Source organism: Callithrix jacchus, chromosome 3 (genome assembly GCF_049354715.1).
Source record: "Callithrix jacchus isolate 240 chromosome 3, calJac240_pri, whole genome shotgun sequence".
Taxonomy (NCBI): Eukaryota; Metazoa; Chordata; class Mammalia; order Primates; family Cebidae; genus Callithrix; species Callithrix jacchus.
Genome location: NC_133504.1, coordinates 17,606,477 through 17,633,706, shown reverse-complemented (window position 1 = coordinate 17,633,706; position 27,230 = coordinate 17,606,477). Strand labels below are relative to the sequence as shown.

The 27,230-nt window shown below is 49.4% G+C and overlaps 1 protein-coding gene, 2 long non-coding RNA genes and 1 pseudogene across 5 annotated transcripts; 2 read left to right on the top strand and 2 right to left on the bottom strand.

The window, feature by feature from the left end:
- Nucleotides 1–1,057: 1,057 nt before the first annotated feature.
- On the bottom strand, nt 1,058–5,780 carry LOC144581711 (uncharacterized). 2 transcript variants are annotated; one of them, XR_013532809.1, is made up of 3 exons: nt 5,558–5,780; nt 4,550–4,614; nt 1,058–3,265 (listed from the first exon to the last, which is right to left on the bottom strand). It is a non-coding gene; the product is annotated as an uncharacterized LOC144581711 (long non-coding RNA). The 2 variants fall into 2 exon arrangements; XR_013532808.1 differs by lacking the exon at nt 5,558–5,780 and adding an exon at nt 5,351–5,498.
- Nucleotides 5,781–8,789: 3,009 nt separating this feature from the next.
- Nucleotides 8,790–13,235, top strand: LOC118152144 (uncharacterized). Its single transcript, XR_004740519.3, has 5 exons — nt 8,790–8,968; nt 10,638–10,815; nt 11,432–11,594; nt 12,644–12,800; nt 13,036–13,235. It is a non-coding gene; the product is annotated as an uncharacterized LOC118152144 (long non-coding RNA).
- On the bottom strand, nt 12,840–15,725 carry HAND2 (heart and neural crest derivatives expressed 2). The gene is made up of 2 exons (XM_002806636.7): nt 15,076–15,725; nt 12,840–13,734 (listed from the first exon to the last, which is right to left on the bottom strand). Exons 1-2 carry the CDS (start codon nt 15,628–15,630, stop codon nt 13,636–13,638), a joined length of 654 nt encoding a protein of 217 aa, XP_002806682.3. The 5' UTR covers nt 15,631–15,725; the 3' UTR covers nt 12,840–13,635.
- A 973-nt stretch (nt 15,726–16,698) lies between these two features.
- LOC144581710 (uncharacterized) lies at nt 16,699–25,347 on the top strand (annotated as a pseudogene). The gene is made up of 4 exons (XR_013532805.1): nt 16,699–16,885; nt 17,315–17,426; nt 23,191–23,313; nt 24,411–25,347. The product of XR_013532805.1 is annotated as an uncharacterized LOC144581710 (transcript).
- The last annotated feature ends 1,883 nt before the right edge of the window (nt 25,348–27,230 follow it).

Genomic DNA, 27,230 nt, shown 5'->3' with positions numbered 1-27,230 from the left:
CATTATTGTACAGCCATGACTTTCTCTGTGTGTGCAGTTGAGTGCCAGGAGAGAGAGTTGCTAAGTATCCATGTCTTTCATGTATACCAAAAATTTCTTTTCTTACATTTCGGGCTTCTCCCCACTCCTGTCTCATAGAGATGATATTTGCTTTTCTACTCATTAGGAAGCTCTGAGAAGAGGCATAAGAAATAAATCACAGTGATGAGGCAACTGGAGAGACTTTCCACATGTACATTGTGTGTATTTTTAAACCATGTGAATTACTGCCTGTTTATGAAAAATTAATCTGATTAGAATATATATGAGAGGCTAGTTGCTAAATATATTTACACATAATGCCACATATTGAGGAGGATGTTACCTACTGAAGATACAGGATTGAAGAACATGCAACAACTTTCTACTTTGCTCAATGGGTCATAAGCTGAAAATCAGACTAGAAGATAATATTTGTTCACAGAAGTATAAAATCTTAGGTAAGGCATAAAATGCACACTATTCCTCTCCATCCTCATCTTCCCAAATGGGGAGGCTTGTCAGTTTAAAGCCATTTGCTCCTACAGTTAAGGGCTAGGGTCATAGACTTGGAGAACTGGCTGAGCCCTCGGTCCCAAGTGGAAAGGCCAAGCTAGAACACAGTTAAAAAGAAAGATTGGTGTTGTCTAATAGAGGTTTGAAAATAGCTTTTTTTGTTGTTGTTGTTACAAGGAGGACAAGACCTTTTCCCCTAGAAATGGCTGCCTCTCAGAGCACTGCCCTTCATGCACATCCTCTTACACCTGCGCAGACTGAGCACTTTGCCCGCTTCCCAAGGCATTCCCTAGGTGTAAAAGTTCTTGTTACTATTGAAACTTTAAGTCTAAATGAAACAAGGAGGAGTAATGATGTAAACTCCTTTCATGATGTAAACTCAGAAACAAAGGGATCAGCTCAGCAGGGTGTTGAACAATCGACCCCCTCTACCCACAGGTCATTAAATGGCTCCTGGATGCCAAAAGACTTTAAGCTAGAACTGTTTTCCCTTTCAAGAAATATGCAAATAAACAAATCAGTTCCACCAAAGGACAGAGCTCTTCAGCTCATTCTTTTGTTTATTTCTCCTGCAGCTTTTCCTGTTGCATAGTCCCAGCTAATGAACAACTTAAATCACTCTTACAGTGAAGGTCAAATTGCAAAATAGAAGAGACTTAACAGTCTTATTTAAAGGTATGCTATATATAAAATCACAGGAAAATAATATCTGTTCTATTAATATGTGGCAATAAACAGACCCTCCCCAAAACACAAAATCAGATTGCCTTTTCCCACAAAGGTGGATGGTTAACAATAGAATTTCCAAAGGGCACTCATTTGTGTTGGAAACTTGTAGGTATTTCACAAATCCACCAGCAGAAAGAATTGATTAACATTTGTAAAACCCAAAAAGGTGGCAACTGGGGGAAACTGGGGGGCAGAAAGGAAATGGAAGGGAGTTGAAAGAGTCCTTGGTTTCCCCAGCTGTTTGCAGAAGTTGGAACATATGGTGTCAGGGTTTTTCCAAGATGACAAAGGATAGAAAATAAAATTAATTCCCCCCTCACCCTAAAGAATGCCTTCCAACAAATAAAGATATATTCTCAGGTTGGAGACTTTTCTCCTTCCACAGGAAATGAGCAGAGGTCACTTAGAACCAATTCTAATCGTTTAGTAAAAATAACAGGGTGATTATAGAAGCAACAGAAGGAGTCAAGGTGTTTGTGCTAAAAAACTTCAAGTTCATGCCTGGCCTGGAGTGGGAATATCCAAATGGGTTCTTCATATTTCAAGTTTTATAGACAGTCTTTTCCCTAAAGTATATACTTTCATTAGGTCATAAATGCACTAACAGATGAGAGACGGAAAGAGGTGTGTGTGTGTGTGTGTGTGTGTGTGTGTGCGTGCATGTGAGCGTGCGCGCGCGGGCTTGCATGTGGCCAGAATGGCAGAGCAGGTAAGGAGGTCGGGCTGTGAGGGGAGGTGGTGGGGCTGTGTGTCACCCACGTGTGCGGGCAGCAGCCAGGGACTAAGAGTTCAGACGGCCCTCTGTGAGGCTTCCTAGGCTTCTGCTTGGTTATCTTAGCTCTTAGGTTTTCCATGGGTTTCCCTGAGGCTCCGAATTGCTCCAAATCCAGGCATTTACTTGCTTTAGAAGTGGGGTGGGGAAGTGTTTTTTCAAGAGGGTTTGTTAAAAATTTAACTCGGAGAAGTATATTAGTTGGGGCCTCAGTGCCTGAACTTGGGTGGGAGAAAAATGGATTATTTGGCGACTTTCACTTCTTGCTGGACCCCAATTCCCCAGATTGGAGAGGTTTACCTCCTCCAAGACCCAAGGGACCCAACTGGGTGCCCTCAGGGGCCAGTGCTCTTCATCTCCCCACTCCCTGCTGCATGCAAGAGAGGACTTTTCAGACAGAATCGTCCTGACCCGCTAGCCACGCAGGCTTCCGTCCCTGCACTCCTTAAAGTGTGTCCGGGTTATGCTACCAGCATCAATTAGCCGCTTCTGGTGAGTCCCAGAGAATGTTTAATTAACTCCACAGCTCTGATTCACACTTACAAGTTGGTAGCAGTTTTCAAATTATTGTAAAACACCACCCGGATAATATATTTACTGTTTGTCTAGGTCAGATTAGCAAGACACGCGCACATACTCTACGTTTAATTTACACACTGAAATACAGAGCAAATATTTCAATAGGCATCTGCAAGCGGCAGAGAAGAACTGGAGCAATGATTATTTTCCTCCTTTTTGATTTTCTGTTTCTAAAGAAAGCATTGGTATCAAGGACGAGTTAGGCAATGTGTATTAACAGGCAAGCAGGTCGCTCTCGTTTACGCCCAATCATAGTTCATAGTTCAAGGAAAACTGACTTTAATTGACACCATGTATATTCCTCTGCTCCTCTCAGGCTGCCCTGGCAGGGACGCCCCAAGAGTATTTATTTCTAGGGCTGGAAACAAAACAACCAACCCCGTCTACTGCGTAAGAGAGCGTTCCAAGATGGACTGCCGGAGAAAGGCTTTTTGACCCCTGTGGAAATTAGTCATATTGACAGACGCCCAGGGAAGGTAAATTACCCCGCGCGCTGACGTTACGCAGAGGCTCGCCGGGTCCGACTCCACCGCGGCGCCGAGGGGGCCAGAGGCTCCCAGTTCTTCCCCCCATATTTCGACAAAGCCCCACTTCGCTTCTCTGAGCCCGGGATCTCAACGTGAAGACGGCCGAGAGAGCGGTAATAAGGTGCTAGAAAGGAGAAGAGAAGAGAAAGTAAAAAAAGTAGAGAGAAATTCTGAGCGGCATAGCGCGTAGCAAGCTGGGGAAACGAGGGGGAAACGAGCAAAATCTGCAGGGGAGGGAGAGAGGGAGGAGGCAGGGAAGCAGAGGACCACGCGGCTCCGGGCGCCCAGGCCGCCACTTGGGAGGTCCCGGCCCCAGCGCAGGCAGGGCCAGCCGTCCCCCCGGGAGGCTCGGGGCTCGGGCGGGGTCACAATTACACCTCGGCTCCAGGCGAGGACTTAAAAACCAAGTGGCGGGGACTGCAGTCTGGAAGCAAGGCCCTGCGGTCATCAGAGGGGGGCCAGGCCCGTGCACAGGAACCTTTTACAAGGCATGTGGGTACAAGAAAAAAAAAATAAAAATAAACCACTCTTATCCAGCATGGGCAGTGAAAAGAAAAGCTGCCTTCCAGAGGGGGCGAGCGGGAGTTTTGAAATGCACTGTGTGTTTTGCCTTTATACAGAGTTTTGCGTTTTTACGGATAGCCAAGGGAAAAATGAGAGGGCAGTAATTATTTTTTTTCCTGGAGACGGCTGAAATAAGGGGTTCACCGGTTCTGCAAGTAACTGCGTATATCCACACAGCGCATCACACAAACCTGAGAAGAATCCTTGCGTGACCGGACTGTTTCTGGTATAAAATGAGGCCTAGTGATCCCACCTCTTTTCTTTTTAAAAACTGAGTCTGTGGAGGGGGCTTATTGGAAAGCATCAAAAGTGTGGCATCTGATTTTACCAGAGATTGGATTGGGGGTCTTCTTAACTAAGAGTAACCGGCATGGCCACAAAAGACCCCGGGTCTGGTCGCAAAGTGAAGGCAAAACTAGTGTGGGTCCCTAGCCTCGCCCGCCCGGCCCTCGGAGTGGAAAGGGCGAAAGTGCCCTCCTGGGCAGGGCCGGAGCAGAGCAAGTGAGGAGCTCCTCCCAGACCACGGGTCTAGCGTCGGAGGTATTTTTAGCTTTCTCTCTGCTCCCCAGAGGCTCTTTTGTAAGCCAAACAGAGGCTCTGCAAGCTGCCCTTGCCCCAAGGGCTGTGGGAGTAGGGTGGAGGAGGCTGCACCAGTATCTCGAAGAAAAAAGAAATTGCTTATCTTTATGTTAAAACAATATTCGCGCTCTCTGGGCTCCCTTTCTTCTGTGCTCTCGTTTTTTTTCCGCCCGCAGGAACGTGCCAAGTTCCACAGTTTAAGAGGACCGCGAGGGCAGGAATGGGTGGGGCCTGGAAATGAGCTCGGAAACTGGGTGCGGCGCACCTTCCTCTCTGCCTTTCCGCCTCTCTCCAGGCCGCGGCTGCTTCCCGGGAGCCAGTGTTGGATACCTAGGGTGGGGGGCAAGGGGAATGGAGGGATCTCGATGGTCTCCAGGGAGGCAGGGACCCCAGGATATTTATTTAAAGTTACTGATTTTTTAAAATAAAGGTTTAAAATAAGTCCAAATGTTTCTGCAGCAGAGTTTCCAACACACAGTTTGTTCAGGAATGCGAAAATCGGGACCCAGACTAGCAAACTCCAAGTGGGAGAATTCTTATTATATAGAAACCGGGTCTCTGGGCGCCGCTCTCTCCTTGGAGAGGCCTCAGTCCAGCTTTCAGGCTTGGGCCGCAGTCTGGACTTCCGCAGTCCCCCTTCTCCCCATTCCAGACTCTGCAGAACCCCGGCTGCATCTGGGACCCGCCTTCACCGTTTCCCAATCTCAGCAGTCAGCCCGCGCCCCCTTTTTGGCCTCCCTAACAGACGCACACGCACTCAAAATCAACTTTGGAGTTGGACTTTTTCAGTTTCGTTGCGGTTCAAAAGTGCCCAGGCTGTCGGATCCACGCTCAGCGGGGCAGAGACGGATGGCTGGCGGGAGCAGGGTCTGGAGCCAGGCCAAGGTATTCTCTGCTTCCGTCTTTGTGTCCTCCCCCCACCCCACCCAACAGCTCCCCTGCTCCCCGCATACCGCCAGCATCTCCCCTTCTCTGCACAAGAGTGTGCGGCCCGTGCGGTCCACCCTGGTTTTCCCGGGGTACGCTGGAATTGCCCCCACGTCCCGTCGACCGCGCCCCTACCCACCGTATTGCCTTCGGGGCCCTTCGGCGCTGTGTCGCCGGCGTGGCGCTGTGAGCTAGGCGAACAGGAACCCCCCAAGGCTCGCCACATCTACGCTATTAGCAGCCAGGTAGCCCTGAGGGTCGAAGATGCTCCGAGGAGGAGGAAATGCAGAGAAAAAAAAGAGGAAGGAAGAAAAAAAACACGTAACACACACACACATGCACTCACAACTAACTTTGGAGTTAGACTTTTTCAGTTTCACACGAAGAGACCTGGAGTATCTGCAGAAGGTTTTTGAAGACGTTTAGGAGGGAGGGTGAGTTTTCTGCTGAGAAACTCAATCTGCCATACAGTAGCGGCCCCATCTGGGATCTGTCACTACTGACAGCACCACAGGGCACAGCCGTGATCTTCTGCACAGCCTGCATTCCCCGAAATACCCTCCTTAATCAAAGGATGTCTGAGCGCCTGAGCTCAGCTGACCGCGCCGGGAGCACCGGGGCCGGCGGATCCCACCCGAGCCCGCCCCCTTCCCACGCACACGGCCACGGCCCCTCACGTCTTCGCAGCATATTAATTAAAAGAGGAAAAGAGACAGAGGCTGATGTCATTGCTCTTGCAAGATCATAAACGTAAAAGAGTCATCCTGTTAGAATCCCTGAAAGTGACTTTAATGAATAATTTCAGAGACAGTTATGGCTTTGGGTGATTACTGAGCAGGAATATGAAAACCAGATTTGCAAAGCGAAGGCGATGGTCAAGAGGCCTGGTCGTTACGTTTTTCCATTAAAAACGCACCGGCTTTCCTTCTTCTCCAAATATAGTTACCAACTGAGGCTATGTTTTCAGGTTTTCTTTTTCAAAAGCAACATTCTTATTTTTATGCTTTTCTGCCTTATCCTAAAGACAAAAAGGTCAGCTCCAGGCAACGACATTAACAACCCACTTTAAACTGAAGGCAACCCTGCACTGTCATCAGGGGCCATTGGCTTCCATCTTTTTACAAAGGATGGATTTATTGCCATCTTAACTTAGGATCATATCTATTTTGGCCTGTTCTCTAGAGTATGTAAGGAAGGTTGAACATTCTCACTGACTCTGCGTTAGTGCCCTGTTTGTTGTAAATCTCAGCTGGTGGGGCAGAAAATAACAAGTTCCAAACAACCTGCCTTTACAGAAAAGTTTCCTGGACTCTTCAGTTCTGGGTCACCAATCAACTGAAAGACGATTTGGGGCTACATTAAGGAACGATATTTTCAAACACTACATCTGGTCATGGAGGAACGTCAGCTTGGTTAGATCTGGTTGCTCATGTTTAGTCATGCATAAAAAATACTATTTGAGGAAAGGACTAGGGTGTTAGTTGCAGAAGTGACTTGATGAGTATATGCTTATATTTTGCACCAACAGGTTGGCTGCCTGCAAGTCTGTCTTCTTTGCTTGAAAATATAAACTGGGACTCTTTGGGTCTGTGCCTCATGTGGATTTATTCCACTTAATTCAAGTAAAGTTTGTTTATACTCTGAGCAAGCAAGTATTATAGGCACAAGCAATGTGGATTTTTTGTTTGTTTTTTGCTGTTTGTTTGCTTTTGAGTAGTCTGAGTGATTTAGAAAACGAATGTGTCTCAGTTGGCTCCACCATTCAGTCAGATTATGGAGAACCCACTCACCAGCACTCTGGAAAACTGTGTACTTCGTGCAGACATTGCCCGTTCCTCCCCTTTCTAGAAGCACAGATAGGCCAGAATCCTTCAGTCATTAAGGACACAACTGTCTAAAAGCCCCATTCCCTACCCTTAGCCCCAAAACCACAGAGCTGTTTCCTTCCCTCTTGTCTCCAGATAGGGGTGTATGGGAGAGGGGACCAGGCTCTCAATGTGACATTGCTCTGACTTGAGAGGAAATGTTTCTTTCTGGTTCTAGATTACAAGAAGACACTCTGGAGTTGGCCTATAGGGTTTCCTCAAAGAATTGAGGTGATGTGGACTTTTGGAAATTTCTCTCAATTGGATTCCCTGTTTGTGAAATTTTGTTTCCCAAATAGATATTCTTGTCACTCCACTCACATCACAGTCTGTTTTCCTTTTCCCATAGTTACTCTCACCCTAGCTTCTGACAGAATACTCTGCTGGCCCTTTGTAGCCCATGCAGGGATAAAGAGTATCTTCTGGGTTTGCTTTGAATACTTGCGCTGCCCAGTGAGTCGAAGGTGTAGGGCTGATCTATAATATGGCTAATTCTCTCCCTGTAAAGACTTAATAATGCAGGCCTCGCTTCACCCATCCCCCATTCTCACCTTCCTGGATTTCAAGCGGGTCGTGGAGAAGGTGCCCAGGGTGGGAGACCCGTTGGAGGGGTGTGGCCTGCTCTGGTACAGTGGTTTGGCATTCTCTGGGGGAGATTTTGAAAATCGCAGGCTCCGAGTCAGTCCCTGAACCGCTGGATCAATTTCTGGTGAAGGTAGGGTGAAAACGGGGTTGAATTTGTCATTGTATCAAGTTGTCCCGGAAATGGACAGTTCAAGTGTTGGATTCATCCCAGCACCGATTACTTCGGGACAGACCAGGTCAGTCCGCAGAACGCTGGGGTCAGAGGTCTGGGGCGTCAGTCTGGGCGCCCAGAAAGTACACAAATATAAGCAGCCTCCACCGTGAGCACTGGGACTTAGTAAAGGACAAAGCTGCCGCCAGCCGTCCTTGCCCTTGCGAGATGTCAGTATTTGCTTCAAGGACAACTCCCTGGGGGACTGGAGGAAGGGCGGGGCGAAAGAGGGTCGGGCGCCTCAGATCCCTGGGTCCTTTAGGCTTTAATAGCAGGTGCAAAGGCAGCTGCTAAAAGACATCGCATTCTGTAATCAGCTTCTGCCAGGCCGTCCTGCTAGACAGAAACTCCCACCATTTTGGCCAGAGGGCTGTAGGGCTGAGTGGGTGCCAGTGAGAGGAGGACACCCCTAAGAGCCACCCTACCCTGTCCGGAACTTGCACTGGCACCATCCCGGCCTCTGTTGTTGCTGTAGAGAAGCTGCGCCCTGGTGCAGGGACACAGCAAAGAAGCGATCGCCTGTGGGAGGCTTTCCAGGCGGAATGCTTCAGCCTTAGCGAGTTGGAAAATTTAGAGTGGGGAGGGGGCAGTAGAGACGTTAACTGGCCCCTCCTCACCCCAAACAAGGAAAGCACAAAGTCTTCTGGGCTAAAAATACATATTTATAAAGTCCCTGTGCGCAGGCGGGCGGCGCGTTCCAGCTGCCGGCCTGGCCCAGGGAGGACTTGGCCGTGCGGCCGCCGATTACACCCAGCTCGGCTAGGATGGCTCCGAGCCGTCTGCCCTGACGTCAGCTAGGCTCCGGCCCCGCCGCGGCGAGATAGGCGAGCGCGGCCGGGCGCGGGCGCGGCACTAATCACTCCCAGATGTCCCTAATAGCGGAGATAAAGACCGACAGAGAGGCCGGGAATAAATTTGTAATCAGGGCTCTACCATCTGATCATCAAAGCGGCCCAAATGCCGGGAGCATTTGAAGGGACTGTGTGTGTAGGGGGGTCGCGTTGGGGGGAGGTGAGGGGTGCGCTTCGCGATGGGAACTGGCTTCGACAGGATCGAGCGGGGAGAACAGGGCGAGAGATCTGTAAGCTCTGTGCACGTAAGTCAGATACTCGGTGCTCTTTAACCTCCATTAGCCCGCGACCGAAACCGCTTAGCGGTTCCAGGCTGATTGGAGCTGGGCACAGTTGCTGTGCGGGAAACACGCGTGGAACAGCGGCTGGGTGGTGAGGCGGCGCGCTCAGAACTGTCCGGCCCCCGGAAACGTGGGATTGGTTTCCTCTCCCGGAGTTCCCTCCTCCCTCTTCTTTCTAAACATTTAAAAAACACGTAGTCCTTCTCCCCCAACCCCCATTCCCGGTAGACTTAATCCCAACAGCAATTCGTTGCACCGCGGAGCTTCCGCAGGGAGGGGGCTGTTGGAGCTTCCAACCGGGGTCTCGGGCCCTGGGCTGAGGGTGACTCCTGGGTTTTTCTCTCCAAGAGATCCGCAGGCTCTGACAGACCAGGAGTCCTGTGCATCCGGGAGACTCCTTAGCACCCCCTCCTCGCCCGGAGATCTGGACTCTTAGGAGCTGGGCCCAATGGAGGGAACGGGTGCCCTCAGGTCACCAGGGTCCAGATTCGCCTCCCCCCCACGGGGCCCACGCCACAAGCCTCACTCGAGACCATCTCTGCTTGGCACCCACTAGTCAGTTCCTTTTCCAAATCTGGGAGCGTAGTTGGGACTCACAGGTAGGGAGAACTCAAGGCGGCTGTGGAAAACAAAATCGCTTGCCGCCCGCGCAGCCTTTGGTTAAAGCTTCAGGGATAACTGAGCGGTTTTTTGCGCTTTGTAGATGCACAGGGTATATTCTGTTCCAGTTTTCCCGGCACTCTTTGCCCCGCTCATGTCCCTTGCACATACACCTAAGGCCCTTGCAACTGGCCCTAGTTCTCGCTGCAAAACTATAGTGCGGGAAGGAGTTCCCAGGTCTCCTACTCCCTGCCGCTTTGCATTTGAGCTCACCTTCACCTTCCTCACCCCTTCCTGCGAATTCCAGGTGCGCCCACCTCTCTTGTTCTCCTGCTACTTCTCCAATCCAAGTGGGAGACTAGCTCTGCAATTCACACCAAGCTGGAGCAGCGACCAGCAAAGTCGGATGGAAGGAATTGGGTCACCCTTCCATTCTTTACACAGGACACACGCACAAGTGCTTTCTAAGAGGCTCCCAGACTGTGCTCTCTGGCACTGCTGCTACACCCACCTCATCACAACCAAGCAGCCTGGTCCTCTTTCACCTAAGGAGGCAGCCCAGACCACAGGCCCACCTTTCCTAAATGCCTGGGCCTTCTGGCTAACCGATCCAGAAAGCTGGAGCTTCCCACCGAGCCCCAGAGGGTGGCCCCACGATTTAGAAAGCAAGCAGGATCCCCAGTGATCTTGCTATTATCTTGGGGTCTCGGCCTGAATAAGCCCTTCAAGTTGCTGTGGGTGCACAGGCAATTGAGAGCAGGGCCCCCACTCTGCAGTTTCCCAAATTGCTTCCCAAGCTGAGAATGAGTCTCCAGACACACACACTCACTCTACAACTGACCGAGCCTTTGCCCCGCCGGTGCTCCAGGGTTATCAGGCGCTTGGCCTGCACAGGGTCTGGGGCCGAGCCCTGACAGCCAGATCTACCATCAATTTACCTTCCGCCGCGGCAGCTTCCCATTTAGCTTTTAACGTCAAATCCTACATTTTTGTCGGCTCCGGCCTGTCTAGAACGCTTGTGATTTCCCTGCAGGAGTGATTGCTCTTAACAAAATGGCAGCAACCACATTATCCGAGCAATTAAAACAGAGGCTTTTTAGCCGGTCCCACAAGTAGAGACTTGGAAAAAAATTTTAAACAAAGAAGAAAAAGTTAGAAGAGAAATAAGTGTTGGAAGAGAAAAGCATGGAAGCAGAAGAAACGCCTGTCCAGTAAGCCTTTCACTTTCTGGGACTTGACAACATGGGGCGGGGATGTTGGGTGAGAGCATTGGATGCCCAGGCGGCTGGGTGACAGATAATCTGGGGTGCCCTGCCGGTTTCTGGTCAGTTGGGGTGTGAGTCTGGTTAGGGGGTTCAGTCTCCTGGAGTGTCAGGCAGCTGGGTATTCTGTCTGGGGTGTCTGGTCTGCTGGGTGTCTGGCTGGTTAGGGTTTCTGGAGAGTTGAAATGGCAGGGCGGGTGGGGTGTCCAGGTCTGGTGCTGCTGGCCCTGAGGAAGCCGTGGCGCAGAAGGAAGAGCAGGCAGGCTGCGCTGGGCCGGGGCCAGACAAAGAGGAGCACAGGTTTAAAAGCACGTGTATTAGCAAGTTTCTCCGTAGCCATGGTGCACCGGCATCGTTTGGTTTCCCTCTGTTGGTGTTTATTAAGCCAGAAAAAGTGTTAAACCTGCAGAAGCGCCTTAAGGCCCAGATGGCAGAAACCAGCTACCCAAGGCGCACAGAGGCGTCCGGAGAAGCTAACCCCTCTCCGATTCCTGTTGTTAAAACCTCACCTCCTCCACCACTGTTTACTCCGACACTTTGGTAGACTCCTTTCTTCCAAGTCTAGGACCTGATGGCTTTCTCCTGAGCGGATTAAAATCAAGACGCAGAAAACAACTGGAAGCAGGAGAGGAAGAGAGAGCCACTTGATCAAACGTGGGACGATTGGGAGAGCAACAGAAAATCAGGGCGCGCCTCCCCCACACCTCCTCCCCGTGCAATAAACAAAGGCAAGTGTCTGTAAACACAGCCCCGCGCCCACCAGGTCGGCCCAGCGCCGGCTGACCCAAGGGGAGAAAGTTCAGATCGCTTTGACCGAGTTGTTCTAACCCCTCGCCCTCGTGTTGTCAGCCGCTCGAAGAAGTCCGCAGAGCCTCTTGCTTGTCTCTCCCCGGACACTTCTGAATTCGCCCATGCGGGGTCTGATTTAGCCCGCTGCAGGTGGAGGGGTCATAGTGGGCACGAGCGAGGCGTGGGAACCCTTGGGATATCGCAGGAGGGTCTGTGCCAGCGTCCGAGGTGCAAACATCACTGAGGATGGGTTCCAGGATGGAAACCCTCTGCCAAGCCTCTCCAACACCAGATTTATATACGCGACGTTTCACGAAAGAAACCGCTTTTTAACATGGTTCACCTTTCTCTTTTTCTCCCACCCCCTCTCCTAGCCTTCTCCTCCCCTTCCGCCACCCTGCACAGTCAGACACTTTAGTTTCTCTGATTTCTAGAGCTGAGATTCAAGCTTCCGCCAAGGCCGCGGGCCAAGGAGGCTGCTGGGACTTTCTTTTAGGACGAGCTGGGACTCTGGGAACTCAAAGACCCAACAGGGAGAAGTCCCGGGTCCCAGGCTGCCAGTGTAGTCCCGGGAGGGTGTCGCTTGTTCTGCTGGGCTGCAGCCGGGAAGACTTCAGACACCGCACAGTTAATATTGAGTTCCCTGTAACTCCTTGTAAATCTAACCCGCCTCTCGCCCCCCTTTAAAACCGTGGTCTTGTTCGTGATTTCTTACTGGACGTAAAGTTCCTTGTTACCTAATCATGGACTTTTTCGAAACTCCTTCCATCCCCTTTCCGCCTGCTCAGATGAGAATCCCCTGTATAGCATACAAGCAAAACCTCTTCTTTTCTTTCTTGGATGAAAGTCCCATAGTTTGAATTAAACACCCCAGACTAGTTCCCGCTGCAGTAATAACGCCGGGGTCCTCCTCACAGCTCCTCCGCCAGAAACGCACTCTCCAAACAAAAACTGACGCCCTCATGAAACGGCTTCTGATTAATTTCAGGAAAGCAAGGGCACCTTTGCACCTTCTGAGCGAACTGCCGGACACTGGATTCTCCAGCACACCAACAGAGCCCAGACCCTCTGCAGGCTTTGCAACAAGGACACTTCTCTTTAAGAGCACCTCCTCCTCCTGCATAGACCGCAGGTCAGGTTGACTGGTAGGAACCACTAAGTCTTTAAAATAAAGTTAGAGGCAATCACGATAATTTAGTTTACTTCTAAATATTTTAAATATTATGAAAACAAGTATAACAGCTTTGCTTTCAAAACTCTTTTGAGGTATCAACCATGAAAAGATTAGGGTTTTTGTAAAAAAAAAAAAAAACACACACACAGTGGTTTATTGAATACTTACAACGTTTACACCTTCAATATTAATTAAATTCCATTTAGTTTTAGAGGACGGAAGTGCACAAAACAAGTGGCTGTTGGAAACATCTTCAAAGAGGGAACGACCACAGATGAACGGACAGCACTAGATACCGACCCCAACGGAAATGTTAGCGGCCTTGTTTTCGGCTTTGAAATAAAACTTTATAATCCCCAGGAATATTTATATCCAAAGGCCAAGTATTAAAGATACACTTCACAAACACACTAGTGCCCACTGTCTTTATCTGGAAGGGGTTGAGTAGGTGGGGCGGGGGCAACGCTGCTGTCTACACAGCCAAGAGGGAACATACACACACACAGAATCTACGAGACGACGGGATCCCTTACCACACACGGGAGTGTCCTCTTCATATTAAAATATGGAATGCTTTTCTTCAAATATCCACTTTTTCTTTTGGAGGGGGAGATGGGGAGTGGATGCCTCAAAGGGGGTCAAGGAGAGGGGAAGGAAATTGCACATAAATAAACCAGATGATTCCAAATGCAAGGAGTCCTCAGAGCGGAGCACGGACGGCTTTTCCCGAGTCCTGGGTCTGCATCTGGCGCCTTGGCCAGGGCTCACTCGAGCTCTCCTCCTCCTCCTCCTCGTTCTCCTCCTCCTCACTGCTTGAGCTCCAGGGCCCAGACGTGCTGCGGCCAGCCCGTCCGGCCTTTAGTTTTCTTGTCGTTGCTGCTCACTGTGCTTTTCAAGATTTCGTTCTGGGCAGAGGGAAGGCGAGGGCGAGAAAAGTGGAAAGAGAAATTCAGAGAGCATACCTTGTCCCACACCACCCGGGTGCTTCCTGGGCCAGAGGAGACCGTGAGCCAGGGAGGAAAGGATACTAGCGGGGAGCCCCAGCCCCTGCAGAGAATCTACAAAAGTTAGCGCTACCCTAGCCTGCTCCTAGGCCTCTTTGCTGCAGTGCTCAACTACCAGATCCACAAGTTTATAAACAACCGTCCGTTTTCGAGTCGTTTATGGAGGAGCTGGGGCCTTTTCTCTTACTCCAGATGTAGGGGTGGGAGCTGGACTCAGCACTTAGTCTGGTTTTTCTGTTTTCAATAGCAATCCTAGATCCCCATCTAGGAAAAATAGGGAGCAGGAGCCTCTAGTTCGGCCTGGGCGTCTGGGCCAGAGGCTCTCGGTCCCTGGCTCAACAGTGCCTCTCCTGCAAGGCCTCTGAAATATCTGGTTATTTGGGAGGTCACTCAATTATGCAGCCACCAAAGGGCTGCAGGGGCTAAAGAAGAAAAACTCGACAAATGCAATTATTTTCCGGGCCCTTCGTGGCCATAGCTCTATCATGCACCACCATCCTGTGGGCACTTGGTAGCAATCTGAGAAAACTGTAAAAGGCTCCATTTACTTTGGTGTTATTTTTAAATAACAATGACCATAGTAATATTTTTTCCCATTAAAATGTACAGGCTCATTCAAATAAAACTAGACATGCCCATGGAATATATTCATCTAGGAAATTACATTTTAATGTCATAGCCAAAGAAAAATTGAGGCTGTATTTTGAAGCCCAAAGTACTTATTTTATGTTTACCATTATGTCTTCCGGGCATAGTAATGAGAACTACCACAAAACTCAGGGCTTAGTCTCAGTGGCAGCTTCCTTCTCGGGGTGGGGTAGGGGGTGCGATCAACAGTGGTCATTGGGATCAAGGGCTTCTTCAAGGCTTATTCTGGAAACATCTGAAATCAAGATCGGATTGGAGGCCAAAAGAAGGGTCTAACAGATATGGGATGAGGCATCTAGGCCAGTGTGATTGCGGTTGATCGTGACCCAGAGTTCTCTAGGTCCGTCCTAAGTGCCTAGGGAGCAGCGATAACCCGGAGGTAAGATCACCAGCACAACGCATCCTTAACCTTCTCCTCCTGCTGACATCCTCCCCTCATCTCCCTGCTCCTGCCGGAAACCATCCTCACACAGCCTGGTGCAAACAACCTGGGCGCGGGATGCATGAGATGCCATTTCCAGCCCCACTGGAAAGCGGCCCGTAGCACCCGTCCGCTGACCCCTCAGCCCCACCGCGCCGCCCCCTGGTACTGACCAGCTCCTTCTTCCTCTTCTCCTCTTTCACGTCGGTCTTCTTGATCTCCGCCTTGAAGGCCTCCGCCTCGCCATTCTGGTCGTCCTTGGCCAGCAGGTCCATGAGGTAGGCGATGTAGCTGGTGGCCAGGCGCAGGGTCTTGATTTTGGAGAGTTTGGTGTCGGCGGGGACGTTGGGGATGCACTCGCGCAGTTCGGCGAAGGCGCTGTTGATGCTCTGAGTCCTGCGCCGCTCCTTGCGGTTGGCGGTGCCTCGGCGCTTCACCGGGCGCGGCCCCCCCAGGCCCGGGGGCCCGGCGCCCGGCGGCACCCCCCCGTAATGGGAGTGGTCCATGCCGGCGGCGCCGCTGGCATACTCCGGGCTGTAGGACAGGGCCATGCTGTAGTCGGGGGGCGACATCTCGGGGTGGCCGATGAGCCAGCCGTGGAAGTAGGGGTTCTCCTCATGGCTGCAGCGGCTGGCGGCGGCTGCGGCAGCGGCGGCGGCGGCGGCGGCAAAAGGGTAGCCCTCGTGGTGCACCACCGGGTGGTGGGGAAAGCCGCCCACCAGACTCATTTCGCCCTCCGTGCCCCTCCACACGCCCCAGCGTGCACGCAGCCCCGCCGCGCCCTCGGCTCGGGCCCCTGCCTCGGCGCTGGGCGTCCTCCCCCACCCCCCACCCCCCAGCCCCCGGGCGCCCGGGCCCGCCCGGCAGCCGCAGAGGGGGCTGCTGCAGCCCGGGCCCCGTCCCCGCGCCTGGCCAGCCGGGCCTGCTTCAGCAGCGCTGCGGCCGCCGGCTCCCCATGGGGCACGGCGAGCTGGTCCCGGCACCGTGCGCCCCTGGCTGCCGCTGCCGCCGCCGCCGCCGGCTCCCGCCTTGTTCCACGGCCTGCGCTCCGGCTCCTGCTTCCCGGGCTGCTACGCGGAGGCAGAATCCTCTCGTGCTCATACAAAGGTGCCGGGGCTCCCGCGAGGCTGCTTCGCAGAGTCTCGGGAATCCACTCCCTGGCCGCGGTCCCGGCCCCGAAGCTAACCCGGAATCCAGGGGCGAGTCTGAGCCGAGGCTGGAGGAGCCGGTCTGGCTGTGCCGGGAGGCGGCGGGGTCGACTGCTCACTGCAAAGCTACCTCCGTGCGACCCTCCCCGTCCCGCCTCTTCCCCTCCCCCCACCAGCCCGTCTGGGTTCTTGGGCACTTATTGTTTAAATGGAATTTTTGGTTGTTGTTGTTGTTTTGGTCCTTAAATGTGATTTTAGCTGCGAGTAACGTATCCTCGCTCCTCTCGGGCTCTCTCGGAGGGTTTTCAGAGGGGTCTCAGTGCATCCATTTTTTCAGATCCTCTCCTTTCGGGGCAAGGATCTGGGGCCCTGAATGTGTCTTGGAGCTCGAAGGCGGCGGCTCGGGCTCTCAGAGGTCTCTGCGCGGTGGCCGAGGAGACTCCGGGGTGGTGGCGGTGGTTCTCCTGAGCCGGGCGACGTAAGGGGAGCCAGCGGATTTTCCCAGTAAGATCTCCATGTACAGCTACATCTTTAGGGCCGCTCGGGTTAATATATGTCGTCAGAGGCTCCTTGCGCCAATCCCCGGGCGGCGGGGGCGGTGCCTCGAGCTCTCGGCAATAAAACTTTTTGATGTTCACGTTGCTAATTGCCGAGGTCCTCTTCCAGGATTGGCTGCCTCCTCATAACCATAAGATAATTAAAACTTGGGGGGAGGGCAGGGTTAAAAAAACTTTTTTTTTTTTATCAGCAGAGGATAATGCAAGTGTTTAACAGATGCTTCACTATTAAACTATTTTTTTCCCCAAGTCTCAAATATTGAAGAATCTCTAACCAGGTACAGTATCACTCTGCTTTCTTTTCCGGTTAAAAAGAAAGAAAGAAAACGCAGGTATTGCTTTTCAAGTGCTTCGTAGGTAATCGACGCAAGAAAATAGAAGCAGGTAGCTTCTTACAATTTTATGCAGGGGGCGCCGGGAGCCTAGTGGCGGGCGGTGGGGGCCCCCACTAAGGCGCGGATAGGAGCCCCGCTGTCTCCTTCTCCGGCTGAGGCAGCGACAGGGAGGGGCTGGAGAAGGGTGTTTCTTTGACCTGTTTACAGGCTGGAAATGCCGGTCTCAGTGGCCGTTGACTAACTCACCCTGTTACCCCGGTTAGAGCTGTTTGGGGTGGCTCACGTTACTGCGGCAAACTTTGGAGATAACGGCTCACTCCTCCGGGCGCACGATCAAGCCGATTGTAAACCTGTTATTTCCACATCCTTCAGGGACAGCAGCCCCAGCGAAGACCTCGGGCGATTGCAAAGTGCGGGCACCTCAATTCCCCGAATCTGTAGTGTGGCTGGTATTGGTGTTCCCCTGGTTTAACTAGCCTGTTTGGTAAGTAACCGAATATTTTTTACAGCGTGTTCAGAGCTTATTTTCCAGTTTTTATGAACAAACATATAAATATATCTCTGCATTCCTGCCTCCCTCATAAAAGCGGGCATCTGTGGAAAGCAGGTTTAGTTATCGGAGGGGAACCATTAAACGCCAGTTTAAGAGGCAGGCCGGGAGGACGGCTCGTGGATGTTTAGACGGCCAGCCTTGGTGATCTTGAACGCATTATAACGGAAAATGGATGTCCTCTTGTAAGTCACCGGCTGCGGGGCACCCCGGCCGCAGCGCCCGGGTGGTGGGAGCTTCTTGGGAAGGCTCGCGTGCGGCGAGGGGCGAGGGCGGGTGGTCAATGGCAGGAGCTGAAATCACCCCAGGCTTGGCCCCAAGCCGAGAGGGGAGGCTGATGTGTACACACAGATTCCACCCAAAGGAATTCGGTGTGGAAAACGGTGTCAACAGGAGCCCGCAGGCTGTAAATTAGAGGGAGGCGAGGACAGAGTGTGCGGGCGCCGGCGCGGGACAGGGTGGCCTGGGGCTAGCCGTTGGGCAGGCCAGGGTAGCCCGAGGGAGACCAAAGACTCCACTTCGGGCATTGCCCTTTGGAGGCGGGCAGAGTCCAGCCGCAGGCCGCAAGGCGAACCCCACCTGAAGGACTCCACAAGGAGAGTCCTTTCCTTGCTCGCCGCAGCCGAGACAAAGTGGTTCCGGCTGGAAGGCGACATCAGTGCGAGTGGAGGGCGCCCAATTTCGACTTTGCTGTTGACTCTGAGCTCGGGCCCTGCCCTCCACTAGGGCTAGAGTCTTGGGCAGCAGGATGAGAAAGATATGTATTTAGGTTTGCTGCAGCTGCGCGGTAGGAGAGAAGGACTTAAAAGCTCAGGATAAGAGTCGTGTAGGGTCCATTCTGTTTCTAGGTAAGGGGTTAATATTCTTGAACCACCACCACCACCACCACCACCCCAACCCCGGCAAAGCATTCAATGACTTAAGGCAGAATAGCGGGTAACTGAAACCAGGCTCCTTGGTAAGCGCCAGGGGCTTGCAGTTGAGCTGGGAACAAAATAGTGAACTACATACAGCTCTAAACCCCCTACTTGTGTGGGTCTGCAGATTTGAGCACAAGGAGAGCTTTTTAAGGACCTAGTTCTTCAAGGAAAGAATACAGGTAGTGTGATTGGGGGTTCTGTTTACATTTTCACCCGGAGGCAAACCCTGAATGTGTAAATACTGGTAGTTCAATTCTCTGACATTTGATACGTTTTTGAAAAGTCTGTTTATAAAAACACATTTAGGCCTTGGGAGCAGGTAGACAAAGTAAGACCTGGGCTGGGAACATATAAAAGTTTAGGGAAATTAGTTGGTTGGCTGCGTTCAGACCCAGAGGGAGTTTTGAGAATTGAAGGGAAGAAGAAGAGTCTAGAGGAGGGCAGAGTTGGGGATTGAGATGTACTGTCTGCCAGAGGCAAGCGGTGAGTGGCCTCACTTTTGAAGGCTTCAGAATTTGCTACTTTAAGCCCTTCTCATGCTTTTAATTGAAACAAACAAACAAAAACGAGTGAATTGCTTCATGGCTCCAGATAGCACTAGAAGTGGTAAAGTAAATGAGCAACTTGATACAAAAAAGAAATCATTAAAGATGCTAATCTGAACATCAGTTCTCACTGGCAGTGTCATTATTATCAATACAGATAATACTTAACTGTATTATCAGTTAATTGCTGTGGTCCAAGGGCCTAAGACAATATAACTCAGAAACTCAAACCCAGAGGCCACTGCTTTAGAAAGGTGGCTTGAGGAGAGGGGACAGATGGGTGAACCTTAGTGGTATCCCCAACTGGAGTAACTGACTCAGGGAGGCCAGGCTGGCCCTGACTGGTTGAGCTCTACCCTAAATGCACAAACAGATCCATTTTTCTCTTGCAATGTCCTATGGCCTGTTTTGCTCCAGGTTTTCCAGGATACTGGGTTAGCCTGCTCCTTTGGAAAGATGTGAAGCAAAAGATGCCATCTCAAGTTTGCCCCCGATTTAGGTTTCCCGGGCATCCTGGTGGTAGTGGAGGTAGTGGTAGTGGTGGTGATGAAGGGGAGAGGGTGGTGTTGGTGATGAGAGAGAAAGTGGGAGAAGTAAGGGAGAAAGGCACAGTCCCTGGTTTTGAGGTCAGCATGGGGACCACACATCTGAGCTACACTAGTGTGGCCGCTGGTGTACAGGTTCGAAGTACTCAAAGACCCAGGGAACTAGCCTGCTGGGAGCTCCTCTGCGTGCCTGTGGAAGAATTCTAACTAGGGGCGCTTCTCTGCCTCTCCTTGGAGGCTGAGGGCTGGCTGAAACCGGTCTCATCTGGGTCCAGAAACTGCTTCACAAGGAGGCAGCCTGGGTTTGGGTAAGTGAGGGTTTGGGATTCTCTGTCTTCATTGTAACTGATGGTGCACCTACCGTGCTGCACATGTCATCTGCCTTCGGCCAAATAGATTCAGGTTCAAACACTTATTTTGTTCCTCGTGTCACTTGTCTCTTTGCCATCACTGCTATTGTTTTCCCTGGAAAAGATGGGAAGAGCACCAGAGGGACTCAGCACGCCCTTGCTAACATTTTGGTCTTGTGAGATATTACTATACTTTAAAAAATCAGTCTGGTTTAAACTAATTAAAAAAAATCTTTAGTTAGGTTTTAACTAAAGATTGTCTCAGGGTGTTTATTATTTCAAAGGCAAGGGCAGTTTTCATCCTCTGTTTTGCTCACAAGACATCAACACAAACTAGACCCAAAAAGAATCAGGCCAGAGGGTCATAAATGCACATTTTATGTTCATGGGAATTATGACTCAATTCTCATCATCTTCTTTCAAATCTCGTTTCACTTTGTTTTTCTAACCAACATAGTGGAAGTGACTCTGACCATTCCCTTCAGAATCTTTAATGATCTTACATGAGATGAGCCTCAGAACATGCTAAGAACCTCTGAAAGAACATCAAGCCTGGGAGGTGACAAAAGGAGCAACAGGTTCTTGAAGATGTCACCTCAGCCTACCTGTTCCAAGGACGGTGCTTCTTGTGACACTTTGATGGCTCTGCATTCCTGTCTGTACCAGGGTGGGGTGGAGTCATTTTACATGTTATCCACTTAGTCCCAGGATGTTTAGGACGCCCAGAACAAGGCATATTGTCTGAGTGGTGGCAAGGGTCTCCCTCTAACTGGGGTTGTGTAATCCTTCCCTTTCTTGTTTGCCTTTGGGAAATGGTTGTCTACAGACATAGCAAGTGAAAGTGGCTCTAGGAATGTGGTGCTGCTCAAAGTACACATCTGCAAAGCAGAACCAAATTCTATTGGATTTGTGTGTCTATTTTTAAAAAGGAGGGGCAAGAAAAGCTGCCCTTGGGTCTTGTGAGGATTTTTCCTTCTTCTTTTAAGCAGATTTTGGATTTTGGGGTAGGGGGTGGTGTATTCAGTGAGTGGATCCTCTTCCTTTTTCTTTCCTACACCAAGATGGAGGGGGGAGGGGCTAGTTCAGCTGAAAGATGACTGTGAAGGGGCTGATTCCTTATGAATCCTTCATAAGTCCAGCTCTGATTAGAAAACAGTTAAGTCAGTGGAGAAAATCGAGACTTGCTTAGTGTCTGCACTTTCCCTTCTCCTTTTTCTCCTCTCCCTCCTTCCCTTCTTTCCTCTCTCCACCCTCCTCCCTCCCTCTCCCTCTTCTTCTCTCCATTTCTCCCTTGTAACTCACCCACTAGCAGCATTTGGGATTACAAGGTGTTTTCTTTCCCCCATCACTGAATCTGCAACTAGTGTGGAAGAATGAAATTCTGGTTCACACTGAAGTCTTTTAAGACAAATCTTAATATCTACAGTCATTAGAATTTTCCTTTCTTTTTAAATAATCAGTGACTAGATCCCCATATTCACTGAGAGATATTTTGCTGCACTGGAGGGTTTTCATTGATAAGAGACAACTAAGTATTTTGCCAGGTGTCCAAGTGTGTCTGTAAGTCTAGAGTACTTATTCAGACTAAAGGGACCATAAGATAACCCACCCTGTGAAGGCCTCAAAGAAGCAGCATGATGGAGGTACATGGAAGGTATTATTAATGTTATTATACTAGTGCTAAGAAGTACAGTAAGTCTAAGCTTTGCTGGTCTTTGCTACTTGGTAGTAAAATACAGAGTTTAAAGCAAAACCAGTGTGAGAACATATATCCGATAGGATTTATGTTAAATACTCATTCAAATTATTGTTTCAAGCAAATTGCATACACATTAGTGATATTTTCTTCCAAGCCGGGAAGAAATCACTCAACATTCAAATAAGGAAGTGTGATTTTGCCTACATGTTCTATGGAAATAGTAAGTAATGGTTTTCACCTAATCTGCAAAGTATTATGGGGCTCAGAATAAAATACGAGTGCAAATGGCAATTTAAAATGGGGCTTGGGAGAGAAAACATTTTTATGTTACTGAAAGATTTGCTTCTGACTTGAGGCTCGGGCACATTCCTAGTTTTAACTGTAGTGTTGCATTCCTGGGAAGTTCTGTTCCATAGCTTCCTTTGCAAATTCACATAGATGGATTTCTTTAGCTCTGACAGTTTCCTCCAAACCTTTCGTACATCATTCCAGGGCCCTTGCTTGTAGACAGAGGAGTTACACCAGGATGGTTAGGTTTCAGGTTAACAAAAAGAAACACTTTTATTGTCAATATTAATGGCAAACCTCGATTTTTACAAGGCTTGGGTTTAGCAATGTGAGCAGATCAAAAGCAGCTTGGTTTGATTTCTCAATATTCTCAGGAGCTTAGACAATTAACTGCAATTTTGCTGTTAACGAAACAACACAAAAAAGTTAGTTATAGAAGTGTTATAGGTAATCTTTTGGCAGAGACTTTAACCTGAATACAACATATCAGAAACTAAAAAATTTATCTACTGAACTTGAGTTGAGTTTTGCAGGAAAAGTCCTTAAGAAAATGTTGTGTGAACTGTGTCCTCCATTGCAATGTCATGAGCCTGTTTCAGTGTGTGCATTCCAGGCTTGCCTTTCTGGCTGGGTAAGAATCCGGCAGACTGAGGCCTCCCTGGTAATTTGGGTACACCGAGTCTCCAGTTAATGATAGATAATCAGCCTTTGGGTCATTCGGTCATTCTCTTATTACAAACCCCTCCTGCTCTCTCTGATCTCCTTTCAAACTAAATTTCAAACAAACAAATAAAGCAAGACAGGGACAAGTTCTTAAAAAAAGAGAGAGAAATATTAGAAATGCCTGATACAGAACTCTAAACAAGGAAAGGCAAGCTAAAAGAGGATAGGAAAGAACATCTTATCAAAATGAACATGTTGTGTACAAAACATTAAAAGAAAAGGCTCTGGTTTCTGTTAAAGTGACAGAAAATTAAAATAAAAATAATTGCAGGCAGCAAAGTTATAAACAGAGAAGGCAGGATGCTAGCTGGAAATGCGCAGCACTAGGGGGCAAATTTGTTGTTGCAGATTATATATCTGCAGCATGATTGGAGAGGTGCTACTTTGTTCCATTTTCCAGAAGACAATGGTTTTTCTTTTTAATACTTGCTTTGAGTGCCCACTTAAGTTAACACAGGCCACAACTTCAAGGAATGAAAAATGGAATTGCATTCTGCTTGCAAAGTATCCAACTTCAAATGAAGAAATTGGGTTATGTACAAAAAAAAGAAAGCAGAATTTCATTCAGAATACATTTGGAGACTTCACTAAATTGGTGTGACTGATGCTTTTTTTGTTTTGCTGACAGAAGGTGCAGATCATTCATGGGGAAGTATAACCGAAACCAGTCCTCCCCACCCCCTGGGGGTCTTCGCTTTCCCAGTCTACACCTGCCTGTGACTCCAGAAAGACAAACTGCAGTTTGGCCAAGGTATATCTCAGATGAGATCCCTATGGGAAAAGCACAGGAATGCTTGGCTCTAGCAGTTAGGAGCTCTGATGAGAGTGCCCCTAGTGCCATTTTCCCATCTGTGCCCTTGACGGTCCCCTTTGGTCTAAATCCAGGGCTCTAGACAGTCGAAGTCTACCTGCGGGTGTCCACTCTCAAGCCCTAGAATTTCAATACTAACAGGCATTAGAACCTTGGCTCAATATTTGGTCAATGCAATCTTCAAAAGAGGAGGGCAGCTGGGAGATGACAGCAGGGGATGAAAATATGACTCCTATCTTGTTCCCAACTGTGTGGGTCTGGCACTCTTCAACTTGCCAGCATGCTGGGAAACAACCCATCTCTCTCCCATGTTGGAGAATCCACACTTCATTCCTTCTGGGTCCAGCCTAAGTGTTACCTCCCCCAGGGAGCTTCTCCAGATATTGCTTCTCCTCTCTTTCCCCCAAATGAAGTCTTCTTTTCTCAATTCCTTCCTGGCGCTGTCACTTATTTTCTTTGGGGTAGATCTCAGGCAAGCATATGTCACCTTCTGTGACTGTGGGTTTCTTGACAACTCAATCAATGCATTGCACCAAGGAGATGTTTAGACAGCCCATATAAAAGGAATGACAGGGATATCGGGTGAATCCCGTCTCCCCCAGTTGCAATAAAATTAGTTGCCTTTATTTAGAAAACGATTAGAACTAGTAGAGGAGTTAGCTGTCACCCACTAGGGAAGAGAGCTCCATCTCCAAGCTGTCCTCTGGCTCGGTGGGGCCTGCACTGGGTCTGCATCAATTTCCCCTGGCTCTGAGAGGGAGGCTCAGCCCCAGCCTGCCCTCTCTGGTGCCCACTCGCAAGATCCTGAGCTCTAAGTCCGAGCTGGCAGGGCCGACTCTAGACACCCCACGGTTTGCTGGGTGATCTCCGGCAAGCACCTCGGCGTGTCTAAGTCTTAGTTTCCTATCTGAGCGATGGGGATAATGACACGCACCTAGATTAAAGGGGATCAAAGCCCAAGCCAGAGCAGGTCGCGCTCAGTTAGTTTTCCTGTATTTTCTCCTCCTGCCTCTTTGGTTTCTTCCGTTTCCTTTTAGCTGCCTGAAGACCCTGCCCGACAGCGATGGGTGCCAGCCCGCATCGCCCACCAGGGCAGCTGCTCTCTCGACTCTCGTGGGGGGCACCACCGCTCCTCGGTGCCTTCGAGCTGCCAGTCGCGGCTCCGCGGGGATCGTCAGGGCCTCAGACCTTGCGGCCGGCGGCGCGGGAGTGTGGTGGGGCAGGCACCGGAGGCGACCAGAGCGGAACCCCGGATTTAGGCCGCCTGCTTTCCAGTCACTGCGATGGCCACTGGGGCACCCCTTCCATCCTGGTTAAATTCTCATAGTGACCCCCAGCCTCCTCCTAGGCGGGTTCTCCGCCGCTCAGACCGGAAGAGGTCACGACTCCAGGCAGGGTGGCCCCCCAGCTCCATCTTGGAGGAACTTTTGTCCGAAGCAAGCAGGAAGGGGTTAACCACGAGCCTCCCACCCTCACCTCGCAGCCCCCCGGTGCCGGGCGAAGGCCGCCGCTTCCCTCCTGAGGTCTCATTAGGGAAACCCTCGCCGCTATTTTCAACGTTTCCTCAATCAAGTGCCTTTAAATAGAGCTGCACAAACAGATTGGCGGCAAGAGCGTAGATCTTGTCACGATGGAGGCCAATCCAATATTTCAGCCTTGTTTGCTTTGCAATTACGGGTTGGCTTGTGGCTGCGGTGCCACCGGGGCAAATCTGTAGCCGTTGGCTTTCTCCTCTGCGCTCCGGGCGGGTGGAGGAAGCGACCCTCGGAGACATTGCGGGGAGGAGAGGGGGGCGCATGCGCTGGGGTTTGGGGACCTTGGCGGGGTGGGGGGGCAGGCGGCGGAGGGCGGAGGGGCCTCGCTTGCACCCTAGGGCCGCGGGCGCGCAGAGCTGTGTTGAAGGACACACTTTTCAGGCTCCCGACAGCCACTGAGCTATATGCAACAATAAAGTGCGTGTTTCGGGTATGGAAACCAGTGTCGTGTCCTTACCAGCTTCCTTTCCTGCCCCCCGTTCCCCTCTTCTTTACCTCCGTTTTATTTTTCTCCAGAGTGTGTTGGCGGTTTGCTGGATTTCCCTTCTCCCTCGCTGTTCAGCTGCTAGCATGATTTGTTACATTTCCACAGCTGTTTATTCTTGTTTCACTTTTTGTACAAAGTCACTTTAAATCTGCTGCAGGAAGAATAAAGCTCCTGGCCCTCTGGATGGGATCCTGCCGGCGAGTGGCTGTCCCCGACCCATTTTTGATTCTTTGGAGAGGGCTCTTCTGTGTAAATCAGCCCCTGGGTGCGTTCGCTCACCTCTAGGCCAGTCTAGTTTGTATCAGCAGTACAGTAGTGAACTCAAATCAGGTCGTAAGCCTTATATTTCACAGACAATTACATCCTGGCTGCTGTTGAACACAACTGTAATATTTACTCTGCTCTATACCGAGGAGCACTTTTAAAGTAAAAGAAACAAAACACAACACAAATACTATATTTCAAAAAGAAAATATGACAATAAATCTTTTTAAAATGGATTCTCTCTGCATAAATGGAAACAACATGATTTAAATCCCTGGCACTTCCACCCCCTTTCCAGACACAGCAGAAGTGGTACAGAGTCTGTCTTCTAACACATAATCTCCCTCTCTCTCGGGGGAGGCACTTGCATAGGCTACATTCAATTTCATTTCTAAGGTTTCAGGCCCCTCCCCAACCCATGTAATATGTAACAAGGGTTATCAAATAATACGGTTTTAGATGTGAAGTCTACTTTACACAAGAATTCAAGAATGATGGGAAAGACGTCGGTAATTATGTTACAACTTCATATTACTTTCTAAATGAATACCCATTTTCTTCTCATGTCAACTTCTAGAAGTGGGAAGCTGAGGCAGAGAAATATTTTTATGAGACTCTGGAGTACGTATTAAAATGTGCTTCTTTATTATTTGAGAATGTGTAAGGTATGGACCTAGATTTGTTTGCTGGTGGTCATAAAATAAATTCATAGCCATTGTGGCCAATAAGCAATCTCCTTCACACTTTAAATGTTCATGGTTTATAATCCCACCTGGATTGTATTTTCACTATTCCGTATCACCCTCCTATTACAATATTTTGGTTCTCAATATTATGAAAAACAAACCTTAGAAATAATAATTTCCATAAAATTGTGCAACGGTAAAGCCACGGAATATTTTGAATCCATATTGTCATGCATGCTCAGGTGTATAGCTCTTATACAGTTTGCTAGCTAACCAATTGCTTTAGTATTTCAAGAAATAGGAAGCAGTAGCTACCAAGGATACCATTTCATAAGAATTCTATTTTCACGGAAAAAATTGCTCTGGGGCATTATTCAATGCAAAAAATTATAATATCACTTTCATGTGTATTAATCTGTTTAGTATTAAAACTGATAACGTGTCTTAACCATGAACCTGTTTTGCCATACCACTTTCAAATGAGTGATCTGAGATAATTACACAGATATTGATGTTAATCCCATGGTAAGTGAACAACTATGAAAATCATCTTAAAGCATGATTATTCTCATATAAATGCCAGCAAACACAATTGTAGAGAGAACATGATTACTTTTTATCTGACGTTATCCCATAATGGTATGGCTACATTTATTTCTTTTAAAATTGAAGCAGTTTTCAATTACTTTTTAACAGAATTGTTTTCAACACAGCATTTTGCAGTGCCCATAAACCATAGCAACTTTGTACTGACTAATACATATTTTTCTACATTATTATTTATTAGCCTCTTTGCAAACTCATTGAAATAGAATAGTATTAAAAATATGAACATACAGAGAACAATTATTAGGTTCTACATATTTATTTAGGTAAACCAATGTT

Coding starts and splice junctions, on each gene's coding strand:
- HAND2 (XM_002806636.7), bottom strand. CDS start 15,630: ATGAGTCTGGTGGGCGGCTTTCCCCACCACCCGGTGGTGCACCACGAG. Junction 13,735..15,075: donor AGAAGAGGAAGAAGGAGCTG/GTCAGTACCAGG, acceptor CCCTCTGCCCAG/AACGAAATCTTGAAAAGCAC.